We start from the raw sequence: 19,345 nt of genomic DNA on the forward strand, positions 1-19,345 counted from the left end.
CCTCGGGAGCCCCGCTTCCCTCCGTTGGGCAGCGCGGGGGAGGGGCGCAGAGTCGGGGTCCCTGACCCCCAAGGATAACTCCCTCGGGCTACAAAACCTTTACAGGACCATCTCATACTCTCCCACTAAGCCCAAGAGGGAGGAGATGGGGGTCCGCCAAAAGCAGCGCGTGGCCCCGAGTTCACCAGCAGAGCCGTGGCAGGAGCAGCTGGGCGCTGCCCGCTCCCTACCCCGCTGCCCACCCACCCCCCAAGAGGCCACACCACTGAGCCCCGGCCAGGCGGAATCCAGGACCAGGGCCAGAGGTTGCTAGGCAGCCACCGGACAGGGAGGGCCGCCTTGGGGTCAGGCAGGATCTGGAGCAAGAGTAGTCAAGCCACAAGCATCTCCTGAATGTCTGCTATGTGGCCCCGGCCGAGGAGGTGGTGGCTGGGGAGCCGGCTCTGGAATCAGGAAGGCCTGTATCCGAGTGTCCCCTCCGACACCCACCAGCTGAGTGATGCTGTGACATCGCCAGGCACCTGCCTAAGACCTGTAAAATGCCAAGAAAGCGGGCTCTGCATAACTAGGGGAAGCTCCTCATTTATAGGAAATAAACCTCACCAAGGAAATCACCGTCTACAGGAGACAAAAATGTTCCCCTAATCACAGAAACCATAACAGAAAGTGAAAAATCCCTTATGGTGGGCCTTACATTCTACCAGGACAGAGGCTCTGGGAAATTAAAAGATGTTTGTTAACATACATTTCAGAATAATCCTGTGAGCTTGGAGAATTTAACTTATGCTTTTAAACCCATTCTGGTTCTCCAAGATGTCAAAGAGGTCCGTGACTCACTAAGATTCCCAGAGTAGGGTGACCCAGAATGTAAACACCAGGTGTTGAGACAGTGGATTGATCCCCAAACTCCTGGGTTCAAATCATACTTGATTCTGACTTGTGTCTATTCTCTGGGCTTCATCTCGAAAACGAAGGGGGGGGGTGGTTATGACCTAGATGACATTTTCCAGGTATCTGAATTTCATACACTAAATATGGGGAGTGGAGACCAACAACTGTCTTTTCAAGGAATGGACATGAGCCAAGACTTAGAAGAGCTAACCTTTTCAAGCTCCTGCTGTTTTTCCCCCTGGCCCCAGACAGTATGGACAGTGTAGAAAGATAAATCCCTAGCTTTTGGATTGTTGATCAATTCAGGTGAAAAGAATAATGTCAGGCATGCAGGTCCCTGGCAAATGATGCTGTCTTCCTCCTTCATAGAATGGGGATGTTTCTGTAGCTACTATAGCTTGGGTTGAGTGTTTGAAGCAGCTTTCTATGCCTAAAAGCACAATAGAAATAGGGACTCTAGACTTAACTTGGTCCAAAAAACGAATTTCCTCTCCTTTCTAAAGCAAGGGCTGTTCTGTATTTACCAATCTAGTTAGGAAAAAAATTCAATTCAGCATTTATTAAGGGAGAGAGGCTGTGATATAAGGAAAGAGCAGGATGTGCAATCAAGAGATCCAAGTTCAAACCCTCAGGTGGTCTTAGGCAAGTAATTTCCCTTTTCTGGACTTATTTCCTCTTCTGTAAAATGAGGTTTGAATTGAACAAATTTGGAAATCAGCCAGTAAGTATTCACTTCACGCAAGGAACTGTACTAACCACTGGAGTTGCAAAGAAAGGAAAAAAATAAAAAATAAACTACCTTCACAGTGCTAGTTTTTAAGTAGCTTCATTCTAATGGATACCTGAAAGATATATATAGGGAAAAGATGGAATGTAATCTGAAAGGGTACAGCATCAGTAACTAAGGGAACCAGGAAAGGGCTCCAAGAGAAGTTAAAACTTGGGTTGAGTCTTGATGGAAGCCAGAGACACTAAGAAGCAGAAGTGAGGGGGCAAAACATAGCAGGTATAGGGGAGGGGGACACAGCCAAAGCAAAGGTCAAGGGGTGGGAAGAGTAGTTCAAGAGGTTATGACCAGACTTCTGGTTTGTAAGTGGATATAGATGGGGAAGAGTAAGGTGTAAGAACGCTGAAAAGATAAGAACGGACTGTTATGGTTTTTTTTATTTGATCCAGGAATTAATAGGGAGCCACAAGAGCTCATTAGTGGGGTGATCAGTTGTTCGTTTTAGATGAGGGAATGGATTGGGATGGGAGCCCAATTTGAAGGCCACTGTAGGAGAGAAGTGCTGAGGGCCTGAACTCAGCTATGGCTGTGGCAATATGAGTGGAGAGGAAGGGATTCTTCCAGAGGGGTAGTGAAGGTAAAAACAAGATTTTGTGACTGTTATGTAGAATGAGTAGAGAAGAATACAGATTTTTGACTGGGAGAAAGGTGGAAGATTTTTTTTTTAAGTTTTTGCAAGGAAATGAGGTTAAATGGCTTTCCCAAGGCCACACGGCTAGGTAATTATTAAGTGTCTGAGGCTGGATTTGAACCGAGGGACTCCTGACTCCAGGGCTAGTGCTCTGTCCACTGCGCCACCTAGCCACCCCAGAGGAAGATTTTTAAGGAATCATTTTGGACATACTGAGTTTTGGCTGCTTATGAAACATGCGGTGTGAGATACTCGATGGTCTCTTTAGAGACAAGAGCTGTGTATAAATTTGAAAATTGGTTCCATAAAGATAACCCATGGGAACTAAGGGGAACACCAAATGAGGGTACAGAGTAAAAGAGGCTCTGCCTCGGGGGACAACCATAGTTAGAGGGTATGATGGGAATGAGGAATCGGCAAAGGAGGTTGAGAAGCAATTGGACAAGCAGAAAAACCTAGAGAAGACAGTACCTGGGAGGTGATGGCCACTATCAAGACAGCAGAAGAGAGGTTAAGATAGACAGGAAGTGAGAAAAGGCTATTGGATGGGGCAAGATGACTGCTAACTTTGGAGCAAGCAGGCTAGGTTGAAAGGTGAAGTCAAAAGCCAGATTGCAGGTTTAGAAGAATAGGAGAGAAAATGAAGGAACTGATTAGTCAAGGAGAGGGGACAGAGAGGGTCTGCATCTACACCACAGTGTCAAAGATGGGGTCCGAACCTCTGACTCCAGATCCTGAGTTTCCTTCCACTGCATCACTGCCAGCTGCCTCTTGGGGAGCTTGGATGTTCCATTGCCCCACCCAACGGAGGTCCAGGACACCAGCACAGGCAGGATCAAGGAAGTGTTCCCGCCAGTGGAAGGCCTTCCTCCCTGTATCCAGGTGCCCGCCTCCATGGCAGGAAGTGGGGTGGGCATAAAGGCCTGATTCCAGTCTGATGCTGATATATCTTGACAGCTGCCGCCCAGGATGACCCAGCAAGGGGAGGGGACCTGACTTAAAGGGCCCCCTTCCGCCTCAGCTGCCTGGGAGTCGTGGGCGGGCAAGCGGAAGGTGAGCATCCTCTCCAGGCATCCATGCCTTTGGGTTGGGGGGAGATGAAAAGATGGTAAGGGGTACGGAGGAGGGTTGGGGAAGATATGGGGCTGAGCACCCTGGAAGAAGGAAGTGAGGGAGACTGTGCAAGTATTGGGACATGGGGATGGGGCGGAGAAGAGATGGGTACATAGCAAGATGTAGCCCGAAGAGCTCCTCCCCTCCCCCTGACCCAATTTCTAGTCAGTGGCCATGGAAATGCCAACCAGGTTTCATTCCCTTCCTGCCCTTACCAGACGGCCACCAGGAAGCCATAGCCGCCTCCTCCCCGTGCCCCCCGGGCCTGGGCCAGCCATGCGCTTTGGACGACTGACCCCTAGCTATTTTCGAAGGCTAGAGGTAAACTCTCCCATTTCCTCCCCAAAACATTTCAGAATCCCTTTTCCTCTACCCCCAACCCGCCACAGTAGGAGCCAGCCAGGCACGTTGCAGGCCGCCTGGCAGCTGGGCCCCGCATGCTAGCCCTGCAGCACTGATGCGAGAGAGCATCGTGATGGAATGTCCCTGGGAGGGAGGCCACCCTCCTGCCCTTCCCAGCCCCATCCTTTCTCTGGGGCACACCTCCCCTCCCAATCTCCCCAGGCTGGATCCATTGGGCCAGAGGGAACACCCTAGGAATCTGATGGACTTCCTGGCTGTTCCCCTCTTCCAATCCCGCTCCCTTTCTACCCTGTTCCCCAGATGCAAGTGGCTGGGGACCTGGAGGTTGAGCCTCGGAACCAACTGATGGGGGCCCTGGCCACACTGCTGGCTGTGCTCGGCCTTGGAGTCTCCTTCTACAGTGTACGGCAACTGATCGATCAAGGAAAATCCCCCAAAACCCCATGACAGGGCAGGGAACCCTGGAGGTCTGGGGGGGGCATCCACCTGTCAGTTTCCAAAGGAGGAACTTTTCCTGTCTTTCTACCACCCCACTTCCTTCTCCCCATCAGATGGTGGCCCCAGCAGGCTGGGGAAGGGGATGGGGAACAGAGCGCAATCATGCTGACCTAGGCTGGAAGGAATAAACCTTGAGAACTGCAAGATGCAAATGCAGAAGATTCGCCATTACTGGGGCTCCAATGGTGACATGAATCCAAAGCAAAGTAACAGGGAGGGAAGGGTTTTCATTTTCTTGACCTCAGGGTTCAGCGGGTGGCCCAGCCTGTGGGCAAGCACAGAAGTCTTGGGCTCTGGGGATTCCGGAGCTCCCGGGGGAATGTGCTAGGCAAGCAGAGAAAATCAGACATAGGATGGAGACACAGCAGCTCAGCTCCTTTATTGGGAAAGTGTTGGGGGAAAGAGTCAGTCCAGCCAGTCCAGTGTTAGGTTCTGTCCAATAGTGGTTTGCTTTGCTTTGGGGCAGCATCAGCTGGCCACCTCCATATCAGAAGTTGCAGTGGACACATCTGTAGGTGCTGCCAACCACTTGGGGGGCACATAAGAGCCCATGCCTGCTGCTCGCTCTGCTTCTTCCTGACTGTAGGGTTCTACTCTCAGTTGCTTTAGCCTGTAGGAAAAAAGAGACCAGGGTTAAAGAAGGGTTTGGGGGGGGCTAGCTAGGTGGCACAGTGGATAAAGCATTGGTCCTGGAGTCAGGAGTCCCTGGGTTCAAATCCAGCCTGAGACACTTACTGATTACCTGGCTGTGTGGCCTTGGGCAAGCCACTTAACCCCAATACTTTGGGGGGGAAGATGTAAGAGGAAGAGGTGGGAGAAAGAAGAAATGCTGTGGGGGGGGAAGGTGAAGGTGAGAAGAGGTGAAGGGCCGGGGAGGAGGTTAAGGGGGTCTTACAACAGTGGAGGGGCCACCCAGTCGGCCTCTCACCTTTTTTTGTGATCTTTAGACTTCAAGTGGTTCTTCAGGCTGGCGGCATCAATGAAGTACCTCCTGGGGGTGGGGGGGGGTGGAGTGAGGTGGGGGTGCAGGGCCCTTCTCCCCCCCCACCTGAGGAGAAGACTGGGGAGTGGGGCATCCCCTCCAGTCCGCGGCCTCAACACTTGACCTTCGGCCTCCCAGCTTCCTCTCCCTCCTCCCGGCCTCCCCTCGCCCCCAAAGCCTCCGGCCCCGGCTCTGTCTCCCCAAGCTTCCGTCCGGGTCCTCGATAACCCCCTGCACCGAACCCCGGGCCCCCACTTCCCCGCCCCCCGGGCTCACGCGCAGGCCAAGCAGCGGTGGAGGCCGCCCCCCGGGCAGGTCGGGGTCCGGCTCGGCGTCGGGCCGGGGCCGGCGGGCGGCGTCGGGCCGCAGGTCCCGGTGGATCTGGTCCAGGTCCGGCCGCCGCCGCTTGGCCTTCAGCTGGCGGCCCAGGGAGTGCGCGCGGTGCGCGCCGGTGCGGCGGGAGCGGCCCATGGCCTGGCGGGGCCGGGGAGCGCGGGGCCGGGCCGGGGCTGAGCGCGGGGCCGGGGCCGAGGAGCGCGGGGCCGGGGCCGGGGCTGAGTGCGGGGCCGAGGAGCGCGGGGCCGGGCCGGGGCTGAGTGCGGGGCCGGGGCCGAGGAGCGCGGGGCCGGGCCGGGGCCGAGTGCGGGGCGGGGGCCGAGGAGCGTGGGGCCGGGCCGGGGCTGAGTGCGGAGCCGGGGCCGGGGCTGAGTGCGGGGCCGGGGCCGAGGAGCGCGGGGCCGGGGCCGAGGAGCGCGGGGCCGGGCCGGGGCTGAGTGCGGGGCCGGGGCCGAGGAGCGTGGGGCCGGGGCCGAGGAGCGTGGGGCCGGGGCCGAGGAGCGTGGGGCCGGGCCGGGGCTGAGCGCGGGGCCGGGGCCGAGGAGCGCGGGGCCGGGCCCGGGGCTGAGTGCGGGGCCGGGGCCGAGGAGCGTGGGGCCGGGCCGGGGCCGGGGCTGAGTGCGGGGCCGGGGCCGAGTGTGGGGCCGAGGAGCGTGGGGCCGGGGCCGGGGCCGGGGCTGAGCGCGGGGCCGGGGCCGAGGAGCGTGGGGCCGGGCCCGGGGCTGAGTGCGGGGCCGGGGCCGGGGCTGAGTGCGGGGCCGGGGCCGAGGAGCGTGGGGCCGGGCCCGGGGCTGAGCGCGGGGCCGGGGCCGAGGAGCGTGGGGCCGGGCCGGGGCTGAGTGCGGGGCCGGGGCCGAGGAGCGTGGGGCCGGGCCCGGGGCTGAGCGCGGGGCTGGGGCCGAGGAGCGTGGGGCCGGGCCGGGGCCGGGGCTGAGTGCGGGGCCGGGGCCGAGGAGCGTGGGGCCGGGCCCGGGGCTGAGCGCGGGGCCGGGGCCGAGGAGCGTGGGGCCGGGCCCGGGGCTTCCGGCCGGGCACCACGCGGAGCGGGGCGGGGCCCCAGGGCGGCGCCGCGCGGGCGCCCCCTGGCGGACCGGCGGGCTCTCGCTCCCCGCCCCCGGCCCGGCCCGGCCCCGCCCGGCAGCGATCGGCCATCTCTGCCGATTCGTGTGGGTTCTGAGGAGACAGAGGGCAGGGAGCCCCGCCTGCAGCCGACCAGCCAATCAATCAATCAATCAATCAACTTTCGTTAAGCACCTTCTGCGGCCCGGGCGTCTGTGAGCACTGGGAACACAAAAGGGGCAAAGGACAGTCCCGCCCCCCAAAGAGCTTCCACTCTGGTGGGACAGACCCCCCCACACACACACACACGCCCGCGCGCGCACACACACGGACACACAAACACACGGACACACACGCAGACACACGTGCACACACAGAGACACACAGTCACATGCACACACATACACACACGCGCGCGCGCGTACACAGGCCCACGGACACACACACACACACACACACACACACACACAGCTACACCCGTTGTCTTGTCTGCTTGTTTGGGAGGGGTCACACCGCTAGAGAGTGTCTGAGGTCGGATTTGAACTCCAGTCCTCCTGGCTCCAGATGTGCCACAGCAGGAGATCATTAACACAAGGAAGGCACCAGAACTGAGAGGAGGGTTGCGGAGGGCTTCGGGGAAGCCAGCCAGGGGAGGCTGCAAGGGCATGAAGGAGGGCGGTCATGCTGGGGCCCAGCGGGTGCATGGAGCGCCCAAGGTGGGTGGGTGGGGAAGTGAAGGGAGCCTGGGAGCCAGAGTGGTCCTGGAGGCCCACCGAAGTTGACTGAATGGTGGGTGACATGAGCACCGGTTCTTTAGGAACATCACTCTAGTGGCTGGACGGAGGATGGGACTGGAAGCAGGAAAGGGAGAGGCAGCAAAGACCAGACCTGTGGTTCCACCTGCTGGGTGACCCTTTGGATAGGGCCTGGAATTGGATGCAAATCTGGTCTCAGACATTTAGTACCTTAGTAACCTCTACCTGCCTCAGTTTCCTCATCTGTAAAAGGGAGAATAATAAGTCCCCCTACCTCCCAGGAGATAACAGTTATAAAATGCAACTCCAACTATAATGCTAGCTATTATCATATAGAAGTCCTAAGGAAGAAAGTCCCGCAGAAAACGCAGATCAGCAAGTCAGATGCAATGTATTGTCCAGGGCACTGTCTGGCAGCTTCGCCCCCTGGAATATGTGAGCTGGGACTGTAACAAGTACTGCCTGCTCAGATATCTAGGACTTACCGAGGGAATGAACACAGATAATGGGGGGAGGGATGTGGAAGGAGATAAGGATGAACTAGTCACTCCTGGTGCTTTACCAGCCTGGAGCCCTTCCTGTCTGCTCCTGTTCCAGCAAATCTACCTTTCTGATTAAAATCTGCCCCCCAACAGGCCCAACTTAATTCAATCCAACTAACATTTATTAAGGTCTGCTATATATAAGTGAGACCCAGAGAAAAATGACCTTCAGTAAAGAGTGCAGGACTTGTGGTCAGAAATGAATGAATGAATTTTAAAAATACTTACTAAACATTGTATACTAAGCCCTAGGAAAGCCCTAACTTTCAATTCTGCTTCACTTACTTCTTAGTTTCATGACCTTGGACTCATCACCCAGGCACTCAGAGCTTCTTGGAATGGCCTGTGGGTTATGAAATGCCTCTGTGGAGAGAATTCCCAGCTCAAAACCCATTTGTATTGACTTTGTCCCTAAGTCCAATGGCCCCCTGGAGTGGGAGGGGTTGAGAAGAGGGTAGATGCCCACTTGCTTGGTATGTTGTTCTAGGTCTGGGTTGGACTAGTTGCCTAGGTCATCAAGATCCCTTAGCACACTTAAATTCTCTGATACACACACACACACACACACACACACACACACACACACACACGGCTAGGTGTGCTGGTAAGATAAAGACTAAGCCAAGGTCTTTCTCATAACTTGTTACTGAAGACGTTGTTGTTTGTTTGTCTTTTGTTCTTGGAGATCATGACATCAGGGAGGTGATACCATGCCATTGCAAGTGAATTGAATTTGAGAGTGCGGGAGGTAAGGCTGTGCTAACTCAACAGCCTCACTTTTTCCTCCAGAGCCATCTGGGTCCAGTGGCCAGATATGGATCAGAATGAGTGGAGATGGTCCTGGATGCAGGGTTAAGTGACTTGTCCAGAGTCACATAGCCAGATTTAAAATCAGGTTTTCCTATCTCCAGGGCCATTGCTTATTCACTGCAGCTGCCCTTGGATGGGTAGGGGACAACCAGGGTTAAGTGACTTACCCAGAGTCACACAGCTAGTAAGTGTTTCCAGGACCAATGTCTGTCCACTGCTCCACCTAGTCACCCTAGGGCAGCTAACTGACACAGTGGGAAGCGTCTCTGAAGTCCTGGAAGTCAGTGAGTTCAAATCTGACCCCAGAGACTTGATACTGTGTGATCCTGGATAAGTATCTTAACTTGATGGTTTCTCATCCAGTCGTCCTGATCCATATTTGACCACTGGACCAGATGGTTCTGGAGGGAAAGTGAGGCTGAGGACTTAGTACAGTACTCCCCTCCCCCATTCCAAACCAATTCATGTGCTTGTCATGGCATCACCTCCCCAATTCAAGATATGGTCTCATCAGGGGAGAGATCAAGTAGAATTGTCCCCTCCCCCTCTTAATTACAGTTAGTTGCCATCCCCCCGGCCAAGTTAGGCTATCAGACTGTAATATACTTAAAGGGAAGGCCTGGATTGTCCTGTTCCCCGCCCCCCCCCCCCCAATTCCAAGCCCCCAGCCTTGCTCCAGACTCAGGTGCTTTATTCAGGTTTATTGAATTGAATGGGACACGGTCCAGGCATTGGAAAGTTTGAAGTCCATGAAGATCCCCAGGGGTTTTTCCCATAACGAGTTGTCTAAGTCTTCTACCTTATGCTTGTGTAGGAGTTGTAGGCTAATGGTACACAGGGATGGCCCCCCTGAAATGTTCAGGGTAAATGAGATGTGGGGGAGGGTGACCTTGGTCTCAGCCAGGATAAGGGGGAGGAGAATTCTCATGGGAGAATCCCTCCCTGGAGCCCCAGGAGCTGAATGTTTCCAGGGATGAGGTCTGCCTCATGTATCAGTCCCAACTTGGAAGACAAGGGTTAGGGAAGAAAGGATGGGATGGGGGGCTGGGGGAAAGAGCCTCACTGGCTCCAGCCCTGTGTCCCCAGGGCCCAGTTCCTCCTAGACTGGGAGAAACCAAAGCTGTAGTAAGCTGCAGTCAGGGACTCAGCAATAATTCAGGGACTTGGGCTATTTGGAGCTGGTTGCCAGGAGACAGGGTCACAGGGCTGAGTGTCCCCACTCCAGGAAGGGAGAATCAGTTACGGTTTGGTTCCAGACAATGCTGTGAAATATGAGACCAGGGCCTTGGGGGCTCCGGGGCTGAGGGGCTTACCTGGAGCCCCATCTCCAAATATCAGCCAGGTCCGTAAGGCTAAGCAGGGGCAATAGACAGGACCCCACTGAGGATGCAAAAAGTGTATCTATAACCATCAGGTTGGATTTTTTTCAAGCAGAGTTGTTGCTCTTGTCCTGGGGGTGGGTGAATGGGAAGAATTAGGGGACAGTTTCTCCTGACCCTTCCTTGAGGGATGAGAAGGAGCCTTGAGCCATCTTGGGCCCTTCAGCTCCCATGGTTGAATAGAAGGAAGGTAGGGGTCCCTACCCCCACCTTGGATTCCTGCAGATCAGATTCCTGCCCCCAGGGCCCTGGGCCAGGCAAGGAAAGCTGGTTTATCTTTAATGATGTCACCTGATCCCAGAGGGCAAGAGCCAGGCCCAGCTAAGTGGCCTAGTGAGATGGACACTGGTACCCACTGAGCCTTCACCATCCTGTGCCTGGACAGTGCCCCTACAGCCATGAACCAGGCCTTTTGGAAGACCTACAAGTCAAAGGTACTGCAGACCCTGGGCGGAGAGTCCGGGGAAGAGCTATCAGAAGAGGTGGGTGACCCTAGCACCTAACAGGTGGCATAGTCTGGGGAGGGGGCAAAGGTGATAGGGAAGGGTTGGGGAGGAACATGGGGGAAAGGAAGCTAGTGATGCTGTGGAAAGGACAGTGGACTGCGACTTTGATTCCTGACTTGGCTATTCACCTGCTGTGTGAGCTTAAGCAAGCCTGACTACCTCTGGCTTGGTCAGAGTTAATGATATTAATGCCTTTTATTATGTGTCTACTATACCAGCTACTGAGCTTTGTCTAAAAGGGAGGGGAACCAGACCAGAAGTTCTCAAAGTGTGGCACCAGAACCTTGGGGGTCTCCAAGAGCCTTCTGGGAGGTACACAAAGTCAAAACTATTGTTATAATACAAAGATGTTTTCATTTGTAATATAGAAATAGTGACACAGATAACCCACATACACAAAAATATGTTGTGGACAGTCCACAATAATTTTTAAGATGGCAAGGGGTACCTAAGATCTGAAGTCTGCAAATCCAGGGCTAGAGAGTCTTAGGTCGCTCTCATTGTTCTCAGTTCTATTCTAGCTTTGGCATTCATTTTTCTAGGGGTCCTCCCAGCTCTGACATTCTATGTTCTAAGGTCTCTTTTCAGTTCTGGTATTCCATGTTCTAAGGGCCCTTCCAGCTCTGACATTCTGTAACAAAAGGATTTGGAAAAGGGCCAGAAGGGAACTAAGGAGAGGAAACAGGTGTAAGACAAGAGAATGAGGAGAAAGCAGGAAATAGGGAGAAAGGCAAAGATGGAAAGGGAACAGGCAGTGAGGAGAGAGGGATCTTGGGCCCCAAGGAGACAGGTGTCTTCCCAGGGGACTTGGGATAGGTGCCAGATTTGACTTGGAAGAACATCAGATGGCGATAACAGAGACCAGGTGTACCTTTAGTTTCTAATTAAGCTCTGACCCAGACTATTTGTCCTGATATCAGAGATGGGACACTCCAGTCCTCCTGTGGACATATTATCTCACCGATGTGGGCACTCCCTTCAACAACTCATGCCTCCTGCGTGATTTTTGTCCATGGTCTCCCATAAATCTTGTCTCGTCAAGAATGTTTCTAGGGGAGGGGTCCAAGCTTGCCATTGCTTGGAAAGCATAAAGGGATCCTGGGTAAAAATAGGATGCTACCCTGTAATGGGGGAAGAACAGTGAAAGCTTCATGTGGAATCTGGATTTATCTGGGGTGGAGCTAGGCAAGTAAGTATCTGTGAACCAATTGCAAATGGACAGAGGGGAAACCTCTGCATGAATTTTTAAATCAGAAGACTTGGGTTCTAGTTTTCCTTCTGACATTAGTTGTGTGCCTCTTCCTGAGTTCAAATCTGGTCTCAGATACTTACTAGCTGTGTGACCCTGGACAAGTCACTTCATCCTGCATCACCTTGCCTCAGTGTCCTTCCTTGTAAAATGAGTTGAAGAAGAGAATGTTGATCCACCTAGCTGTGTGACCCTGAGCAAGTCACTTAACTTTGTCTCCATTTCCTCATCTGTAAAATGAGCTGAAGAAGGAAATGGCAAACCACCCCAGAATCTTTGCTAAAAAAAATAAATAAAATAAAAAGTAAGCAAACCCAAATGGGGGTCACAAAGAGTCAGACACACAATCAAGCAGTGTGTTTTTGCTAAATGCTGGGGAAGAGAAGAAAAGTAAAAGATAGTCCCTGCCCTCAAGGAGCTCTTAGTCTAAAGGAGGAGACAACATGTAAACAATTATTCACAAACAAGATATATACAGGGTGACTGTAGCAAAAAAAAGTCTTAAGTTTATGAAAGCTTAAAATTGTACTAAGACACTTGGGACACCTTGGACAACATAAACTGGGGATAATCTAGTATCTGTCCCTGTGTGTCTACTGCAGTGGGGTAAGGTATGTAGGAGAGGGAGGCAAAGGTAGAGGATGCAGGGGAATGGTCTGTGTGTTGTGGTATATGAGGGGAGAGATGAGGTGACAGAATGGGAAGGGAAGGTGTGGGAGGGGGACACAGCTGTGAGCACAGATGGGGCCCTGGCGGGGCAGGACATGGATGTATGAGAGGAAGAAATGGACTTTTGGAGCTAGGATTGTGAGGGGAAGACAAGCATGTGTAAGATTGAGGAGCAGGGGGAGGAGAGGTAAGATAGGACTGTATGTGGGGGGTCCCCCTCTCACAATTGGGTTTGTGGCTTGTGTCACAGACAGAGAGTCCAGTGCTAGCTGAGCAGGAGGATGTGCAGCTGACGGAAGAGGCCAGCAACCCCGTGTCCCAGCTAGCCCGAAGGGTGAGGCTGCCCAGCTCAGGGAGCAGAGCTTCCATCCATCTAGGGAAAGGGAGGGAAGGGCAGGGGAGGGGAGGGGAGGGGGGAAAGAGAAGGCCAGGGAAAGGAAGAGAAGGAAAAGCTAGGGAAGGAACCTGATTTTGTGTGGGGAGGCCATTTGTGGCTGGTACTTCTTTTATTGCCTTCCATCATCCCCCAGGTCCAAGGTGCTGGGGTGAAAGGCTGGAGGACAATGTCATCTTTGTTCAACAAAGAAGATGAGGACAAGCTGTTGCCTTCAGAACCCTGTGCTGACCAGTAGGAGGGGGTTGGGAATTGGGTGGATGTCTGGGCCATACATCTCCTGATCTCAGGCTGGGGGTGGGCAGAAGGGAGACTGCACCTCAGCTTCTTCCTTCATTGTCCTGTCCAGTCTTGCCTGAGTCTGGATTTGGGACTGATCTACCCTGTTTCTCTGTGCTTATGATTATGTCTATGAGGCCTGGCCCAAGCCTGGGTGCATGTTTGTTATTTTCTCTCCGAGTAGCAAGTGGATGGCTGCTCTTGGGAAGCTCATTCCACTGTTTATCCTTGCTGAGGGGCGGCCTGCTGAAGTCCGGCTGGGCAGCCTTTTCCCTCAGACACCTAGAAAAGGGCCAATAAGTCCAGGACCAAGGGATAGATCCACTGGAGGCCTCTGTCAACATCTGTCCATCCTTGGACACAGACCCAGCTCAGTCTCACAAACGGCTCCTCCTAGACACACACACACACACACACACACACACCATCCTATACCTCCGCAACCATCCTCATCTCAGCTGCCCCCCAAACCCAGTCCCCATCTCTCCCCACAGAGATATCCCTGCCTCCCTCTTCAGACCCGTCCCTATTAGTCTTCACCCAACTAATGCTCCACTCCTTTAACCCTAACCCATTCTGCCCTTCCCCATCATGTTCTCTTCTCCTGGGCTGTAACACCTCCATCTCCGAGTCCCCCTTAACCCTCTCTCCCTTCAAATACTCTTCTCTTCCTGCTCTGTCCGCAAAGACCCCTTTCCTTTGACACTCACTCCCCACTCCTCTCTCCTCTCTCCTCTCTCCTCCTCACACCCCATCACAAAATCACAGAAGGCATCTCAGTGACCACCTAGTTCTTCCCTCTACAAAAGAGTAAGACATTAAATTTGGAAACAGGAAGATTTGGGTTTAATTTCTGCCTCAAATATTAAGTAGCTATGTGGCCCTGGGCAAGTCATTCAATATCTCTGGGTCTCAGTTTCTTCATATGCAAAATAAAGTTTCTTCCAGCTCCAAATCAGATTCTAGGATTCTTTATTTCTCTTCCCCTTCTCCCTACATCCTGTCTCCCACTGGCACATTTTCACTTTACCCACACAGCCTTTCTTTCCCCTGCAGCCCCCTAGCAGCACCGCCCCCCACGGAGGATGCCCCCAAGGGACCAGGCTTCTGGGATGCCTTTGCCAGCAGATGGCAGCAGCAGCAACAGCAGCAGCCCCCACAGGAGGCCGAGGCTGCAGCGGAGGCCATGCTCAGGGGTGAAGGGGCAGCTGAGCCAGACCAGGAGGATGGAGCTGAGGACCGAACAGAGCCTGACCCAGCCGCTGGCTTCAAGTGGGGCTTCCTAACCAACAAACTGGCTGAGATGCGCAGCAAAGCCGCCCCCAAAGGAGATTAGATGTCCCCCAACACCTATGCCCCCTCCTATTTACACCCATCCCATCAGAGGTCCTCTAGGACCTGATGCTTCTGTCCCCTCCCCAGGGCCCCAAAACAAGGTGTGGATGAGGTGCTGGGATGGGGGTTCATGGATACTCATAATGACCTCCCATCCCAGGCAGATAGTTTCTCCTTCCTTAGCCTTAAACCTCCCCAAGCACCTGTAACAAAAGGACACGTGGAGAGGAAAGGTCCATCTCCTTCCTAGATAGGGCTGAGGGCAATTACAGGGTTTAGGCTTAAACTTCAGGATGAAGCTCCTTTGGCAGATTTGGGGAAAGATATCCAGCTATCCCCTCTCCTTCATTTCTCCTCCCTGCTCCCCCCACCCCGAAAGTCAAAGAGGAATAGCCTGCCACCCTCTCATTATATAGTGAGATTCTATCAACAAGTGAGATTATGTATATGCAGCACTTTGAAACCTTAATTCAATATACAAATGTACTCTATCATCATCATCATTATCGCCCCCCCCATCTCTTCCTGAGTGGATTAGACATGAATTCTGGGATCCTCAGCAACTTCTTTTTCACCCTACATCCATCATGCCCTCTCCCCCAAAACAGAACCAGACTTAAATAAAGTCTATTTTATTCAGCATGTCTCCCGGACACAGCCCCAATACCCTATCCCATCTCCTCCCATTCCCTAGATCAAGCCTCCACAGGGGCTCCCCAATTACTCCAACCTGGGTCCTGCCCCCTTGGCCAGAGCTTAGACCTGGGGCATCAATGCCTTCCCAAAGACAGTGCCCCCTCCCATGACTCTCAGGGCCTCCAATGGTCAGGAAAGAGCCCAGCTCCTATGCCCACTGGTTCCTTCCCTTCCCACCCACTCATACTTCTGACTCCAGGGGGGGTGCCTGAGCCCGCTGGCACCCATAGAGCCACTTGATGACCCTGGCGTTTCGTTCCACCACAGATACAGGGGGTTGCCCATCTCTAGACATGCCCACCTCAGAGTCTCCACCGCCACCATCACCCCCACTTGAATCCCACTCACTGCCACCCTCAGAGCTTGGCCGGCCCAGTGGAGGACTGGCATCTGTCTCCCAGGTCTTAGGTGAGAATCTCTCTGCACCCAGCACCTCTACCAGTGCCCGCTCCAACCCACAGTAATTGAAGAAACGTTCTTTTTCAGACAGGGGCAGGGAGCATGTGGGACAAAGGGCTCTCTTGCCCGACTCAGGAGATGTGGGTTGGGAGGTTCCTGGGCCTTTCCCACCTGTGGCCCATCCTGCTCGGGTCACTGGGGCCACACGCTCCACTGGACTGGGGGTTCTGGGAGAATCGGGAGAGGCCCCCTGGAAGAGGCGTCGCACCAGGCTCTGCCCCTTGGCATTTTCCTTATTTACTGCTTTGCAGTCCCTCTTCTGCCGATAGATGATAAGCGAGTCAGGCCTCAGAAGCCGCTTGCCGCTACCTCTTCGAGCTGGTCCAAGGGGCCTTGGTGAGGGTGGGGACTCCAGCTCATTGCAGGAGTGAGGGGTCAGAGGCCCTGCTCCCCCTCGAAGGGCTGGCTCCTGGCGCCGGGCGATCACCTGCTGGGTCTTGACATACTTGGCCTTGTCTGCCTCTAACCTTTCTACGGCGCTGGGGGTCCGGGTGGGGGATTGGGTGGTCAGTGAAGTGGAATGCATCTCAGCAGGGAAGGGGTGAGCAATGCCCCATGGGCCACCAGAGATGAACAGTGCCCCTCGTTCAGGCCTATGAGAAAGACAAAAGGTTCTATCAAGTGGCAGATATGGCAGCTTACACTTCTAAACTCCAAAAGAGAGCAGCATGGGGAGATAGAAAAATGCCTCATTTAACCCAAGCCAAGTGATTCTGCCCAAGTGAGTCAATGGCAGAGCCAAGGTTAGAACCTGGTTTTTTCCAAGACTTTCCAGTGGCATCTCCTATCCTGCCCCCTCTAAAAACAGGAAGTCGGAGACAGGCTAAAAAAGCTAGGGTGCCCAGACATTGATCCTGGGCCAGGTGACTAGGGATCTAGACCACCCTGACTCCTTCCAGACACCCCACACCAAGCAGGGTCTTTCCAGGTCATCGGGGGCACATTCCTGAGCTGGGTGGAAGGCTTGGGCTCAGTGGGAATCAAAAAGGAGAGACAGCTCCCATCCTCCAAGGCCTGACCCAGCCCAAATCCCGAAAGTGGCTTCAACCGGAAAAAATACCTCTTCCCAACCCCAAAGCTCCAGAGGCCAAGACAAAGCTGTCCATCCAGGCTCCCAGGCCCAGCCAGGCCCCTCCTGCCTCCCGCCTGTAGCTTCTCGCCTCTGCTGAGGTCCAGGATGTGACCACAGGGCGGGAGCCTGTGGTAATCATAGCTGGCCCTTCCTGGCCATTTGAAGGAGGGGAGGAGAGCAGTTCACCAGGGTCAACTCGTACAGTCTCCTGCCTCTAGACAGACTCCTCATTCTTCCTCACTCCAGCCAAGGGGTAAATGGTTTTCCTGTTTAGACATCATATCCCATATCTCTTTCCTGTTGGAAGTGAAGCCCCTAGCTCAGACTCATTTTCCTCACCTACAAGATCCTCTCTAGGTCTAAATCCTTCCATCCCCAAACCCTCCCTAGCACCTTGTATCCCCCTCCCCATATTCATCCCTTACTGCTCTCCTTATTCATCTCCAATTTTTATCCCTGTTAGTCTAACACATTTTCCTCTTTCTGGATCCCTTGTACTAACAGTCCCACGGAGATCCTATCCATCTCCAGCTCCAATATTCATCCTTACTACCCTAACTCATTTTTCTTTTTCTGGATCCATTGTGCTAGCAGTCTCTTGGAGATCCTATACTCAATTGGGAACCCCTCCATCATGTTCCCATCCTAAAGTTATGCATTCAGAGCCTGTTGTCTCTCTGAGAACCACAGAACCCCTGTGACCCCCTAATCTGACCTCCCAGCCACCCTGCTTCTCTTTGGGCTCTTGCAGGGGGAAGGCAGCTGGGCAGAGGGCCTGTAAATCAATTCCTGACAGGTCCAGAAGCAGCTTCCTGGGCTCCAGAGCAGGACAGGGACCCGGCCACCCACAGGCTTCAGATCCTCACATCCTGCCCCTTCACCACCAACTTTGGAGAGGAGGGGGCAGATCAGTCTTAGAGAATCGAGGGGGTAGCAAGGGAGAGGCAGGAAAAGAAAGATTCCTAGCCCAAACAGGGCCTATGGGGAGAGTGTCCCCGCTCCACGAGCACCCTTCCGGCTGCCCCACCTTTCCCTCTTCAAAGCTGGCAGCCCCTGACCCCAACAGGAGAGCCAGCAGTGGGTGGAGGGGAGGGAGGAGGGAGGGAAGCGGACTCACACAAATACAGAGCAGACAAAGAAACACAGGGTGGGGGGGCAGAGAGTCAAGTGGTTGGGGGGTGTCAGACAATGAACTGAAGTGGGACAGGAAGTTAAGCCCTCCCAGTCCAGCGGTCTCTAATTCCCACAGCATTAGAAAGAGGGCACTTCAGACTCACAGGGAACAACCCCCCCCACTCCCAGAGTGAGTTGGGGGAGGGGAAGGTTACAGGACACAATTCAGCACCAACACACACACCCAGCAAATGTAAACTCAAGATTGATCTTGGGGGGTGGGATGAAGAGAGGGGGCTGTGCATATAGTTCAACACCAGCACAGAGCCCCAGCAAATCTAAACTCAAGACTGATCTTGGGGGGCAGGGGGTAAGGGGGGGCTGCCAGACGGCTCAGCACCAGCACACAGTTCAGCACCAGCACACACACAGCAAATCTAAACCCAAGACTGATCTTGGGGGGCAGGGGGTAAGGGGGGGCTGCCAGACGGGTCAGCACCAGCACACAGTTCAGCACCAGCACACACACAGCAAATCTAAACCCAAGACTGATCTTGGGGGGCAGGGGGGTAACAGGGGCCTGCCAGACACAGTTCAGCACCAACAAACATACAAAAAAATCTAAACCCAAGATTGATCTTGGGGGGGGCCCTAAAAGAGTTCGGGCACCTGGAACCCAGGATATTTGACCAGGGCAGACATGTATCTCCCCTTCCCCTTCCAAGACCTCTCCAGGGAGCTTCTAAGGCTAAAAGCCCCAAACTCCCAGCTCCTCTTAATCACAGGACCCAAAAATAGCTTGCCCACTCCCTCTCCTTCCAGCCAGTCCTTTCTTCTGTCCCCAGAGCCAACTGCAGACATAGCGTAACAGGGGTTATCTAAAAGCCCCAGGCTCCACATTACTCCAGATCCATCCAGAAACTGGACCTGACTAGGCAGCAGCTCTGCCTCCCCATCTCCCAGACAATGTCCAGTAGTCCTGCTGCTAGGAAATGTGGGCAGGGTATGATTCTCACCTCTCCGAAGGAGATTAGGAGTGGAACAGGGGTACCAGACAGATACAGGCAGACTGGAAGCACAGAGCTAACTGAGGCAACAAGTAACCCATCCCGTACTCCCCTCCCAGCAGGAAAGGTTTGGTCTTCAGAGTCCTTGAATTAACCCCTCCTTCTCCTCTAGCCCAGCCTCCATTAACCCCTGCCTTCCCTGCTGTTTCCTTCTCTTGTTTAGAATCGGATCAAGAACTCAGAAGGGACCTTAGGAGTGTGTAATCAAAAATACCCATTTAATAATTCACAACTCAGCAAAGTTGCAGGATATCAACATAAATCATCAGTATTTCTATATATTACCAACAAAGTTCAGCAAGAAAAGATATAAATTTTATTTAAAATAACTGCAGATAATATAAAATACTTGGGCTACCT

The 19,345-nt window shown here is 53.8% G+C and overlaps 4 protein-coding genes across 4 annotated transcripts; 2 read left to right on the forward strand and 2 right to left on the reverse strand.

Moving 5' to 3' along the window:
• The first annotated feature begins 3,698 nt into the window (after window positions 1-3,698).
• Window positions 3,699-4,373, forward strand: ZNF593OS (ZNF593 opposite strand). Its single transcript, XM_074191642.1, has 2 exons — window positions 3,699-3,743; window positions 4,086-4,373. The coding sequence occupies exons 1-2, from the start codon at window positions 3,699-3,701 to the stop codon at window positions 4,230-4,232; spliced, it is 192 nt and encodes a 63-aa protein (XP_074047743.1). The 3' UTR covers window positions 4,233-4,373.
• Window positions 4,374-4,602: 229 nt separating this feature from the next.
• On the reverse strand, window positions 4,603-5,950 carry ZNF593 (zinc finger protein 593). The gene is given in 4 exon segments (XM_074191654.1): window positions 4,603-4,893; window positions 5,212-5,274; window positions 5,542-5,576; window positions 5,578-5,950. Coding segments are annotated over 4 exon segments (399 nt in total). The 5' UTR covers window positions 5,737-5,950; the 3' UTR covers window positions 4,603-4,751.
• Window positions 5,951-10,227: 4,277 nt separating this feature from the next.
• Window positions 10,228-15,234, forward strand: C1H1orf232 (chromosome 1 C1orf232 homolog). Its single transcript, XM_074218043.1, has 4 exons — window positions 10,228-10,628; window positions 12,821-12,904; window positions 13,101-13,198; window positions 14,300-15,234. Exons 1-4 carry the CDS (start codon window positions 10,545-10,547, stop codon window positions 14,577-14,579), a joined length of 546 nt encoding a protein of 181 aa, XP_074074144.1. The 5' UTR covers window positions 10,228-10,544; the 3' UTR covers window positions 14,580-15,234.
• Window positions 14,348-19,032, reverse strand: FAM110D (family with sequence similarity 110 member D). The gene is made up of 2 exons (XM_074218042.1): window positions 18,935-19,032; window positions 14,348-16,326 (listed from the first exon to the last, which is right to left on the reverse strand). Exon 2 carries the CDS (start codon window positions 16,257-16,259, stop codon window positions 15,456-15,458), a length of 804 nt encoding a protein of 267 aa, XP_074074143.1. The 5' UTR covers window positions 16,260-16,326; window positions 18,935-19,032; the 3' UTR covers window positions 14,348-15,455.
• Between the last annotated feature and the right edge of the window lie 313 nt (window positions 19,033-19,345).

The sequence above is a fragment of the Macrotis lagotis genome, chromosome 1, assembly GCF_037893015.1.
Source record: "Macrotis lagotis isolate mMagLag1 chromosome 1, bilby.v1.9.chrom.fasta, whole genome shotgun sequence".
Taxonomy (NCBI): domain Eukaryota; kingdom Metazoa; phylum Chordata; class Mammalia; order Peramelemorphia; family Peramelidae; genus Macrotis; species Macrotis lagotis.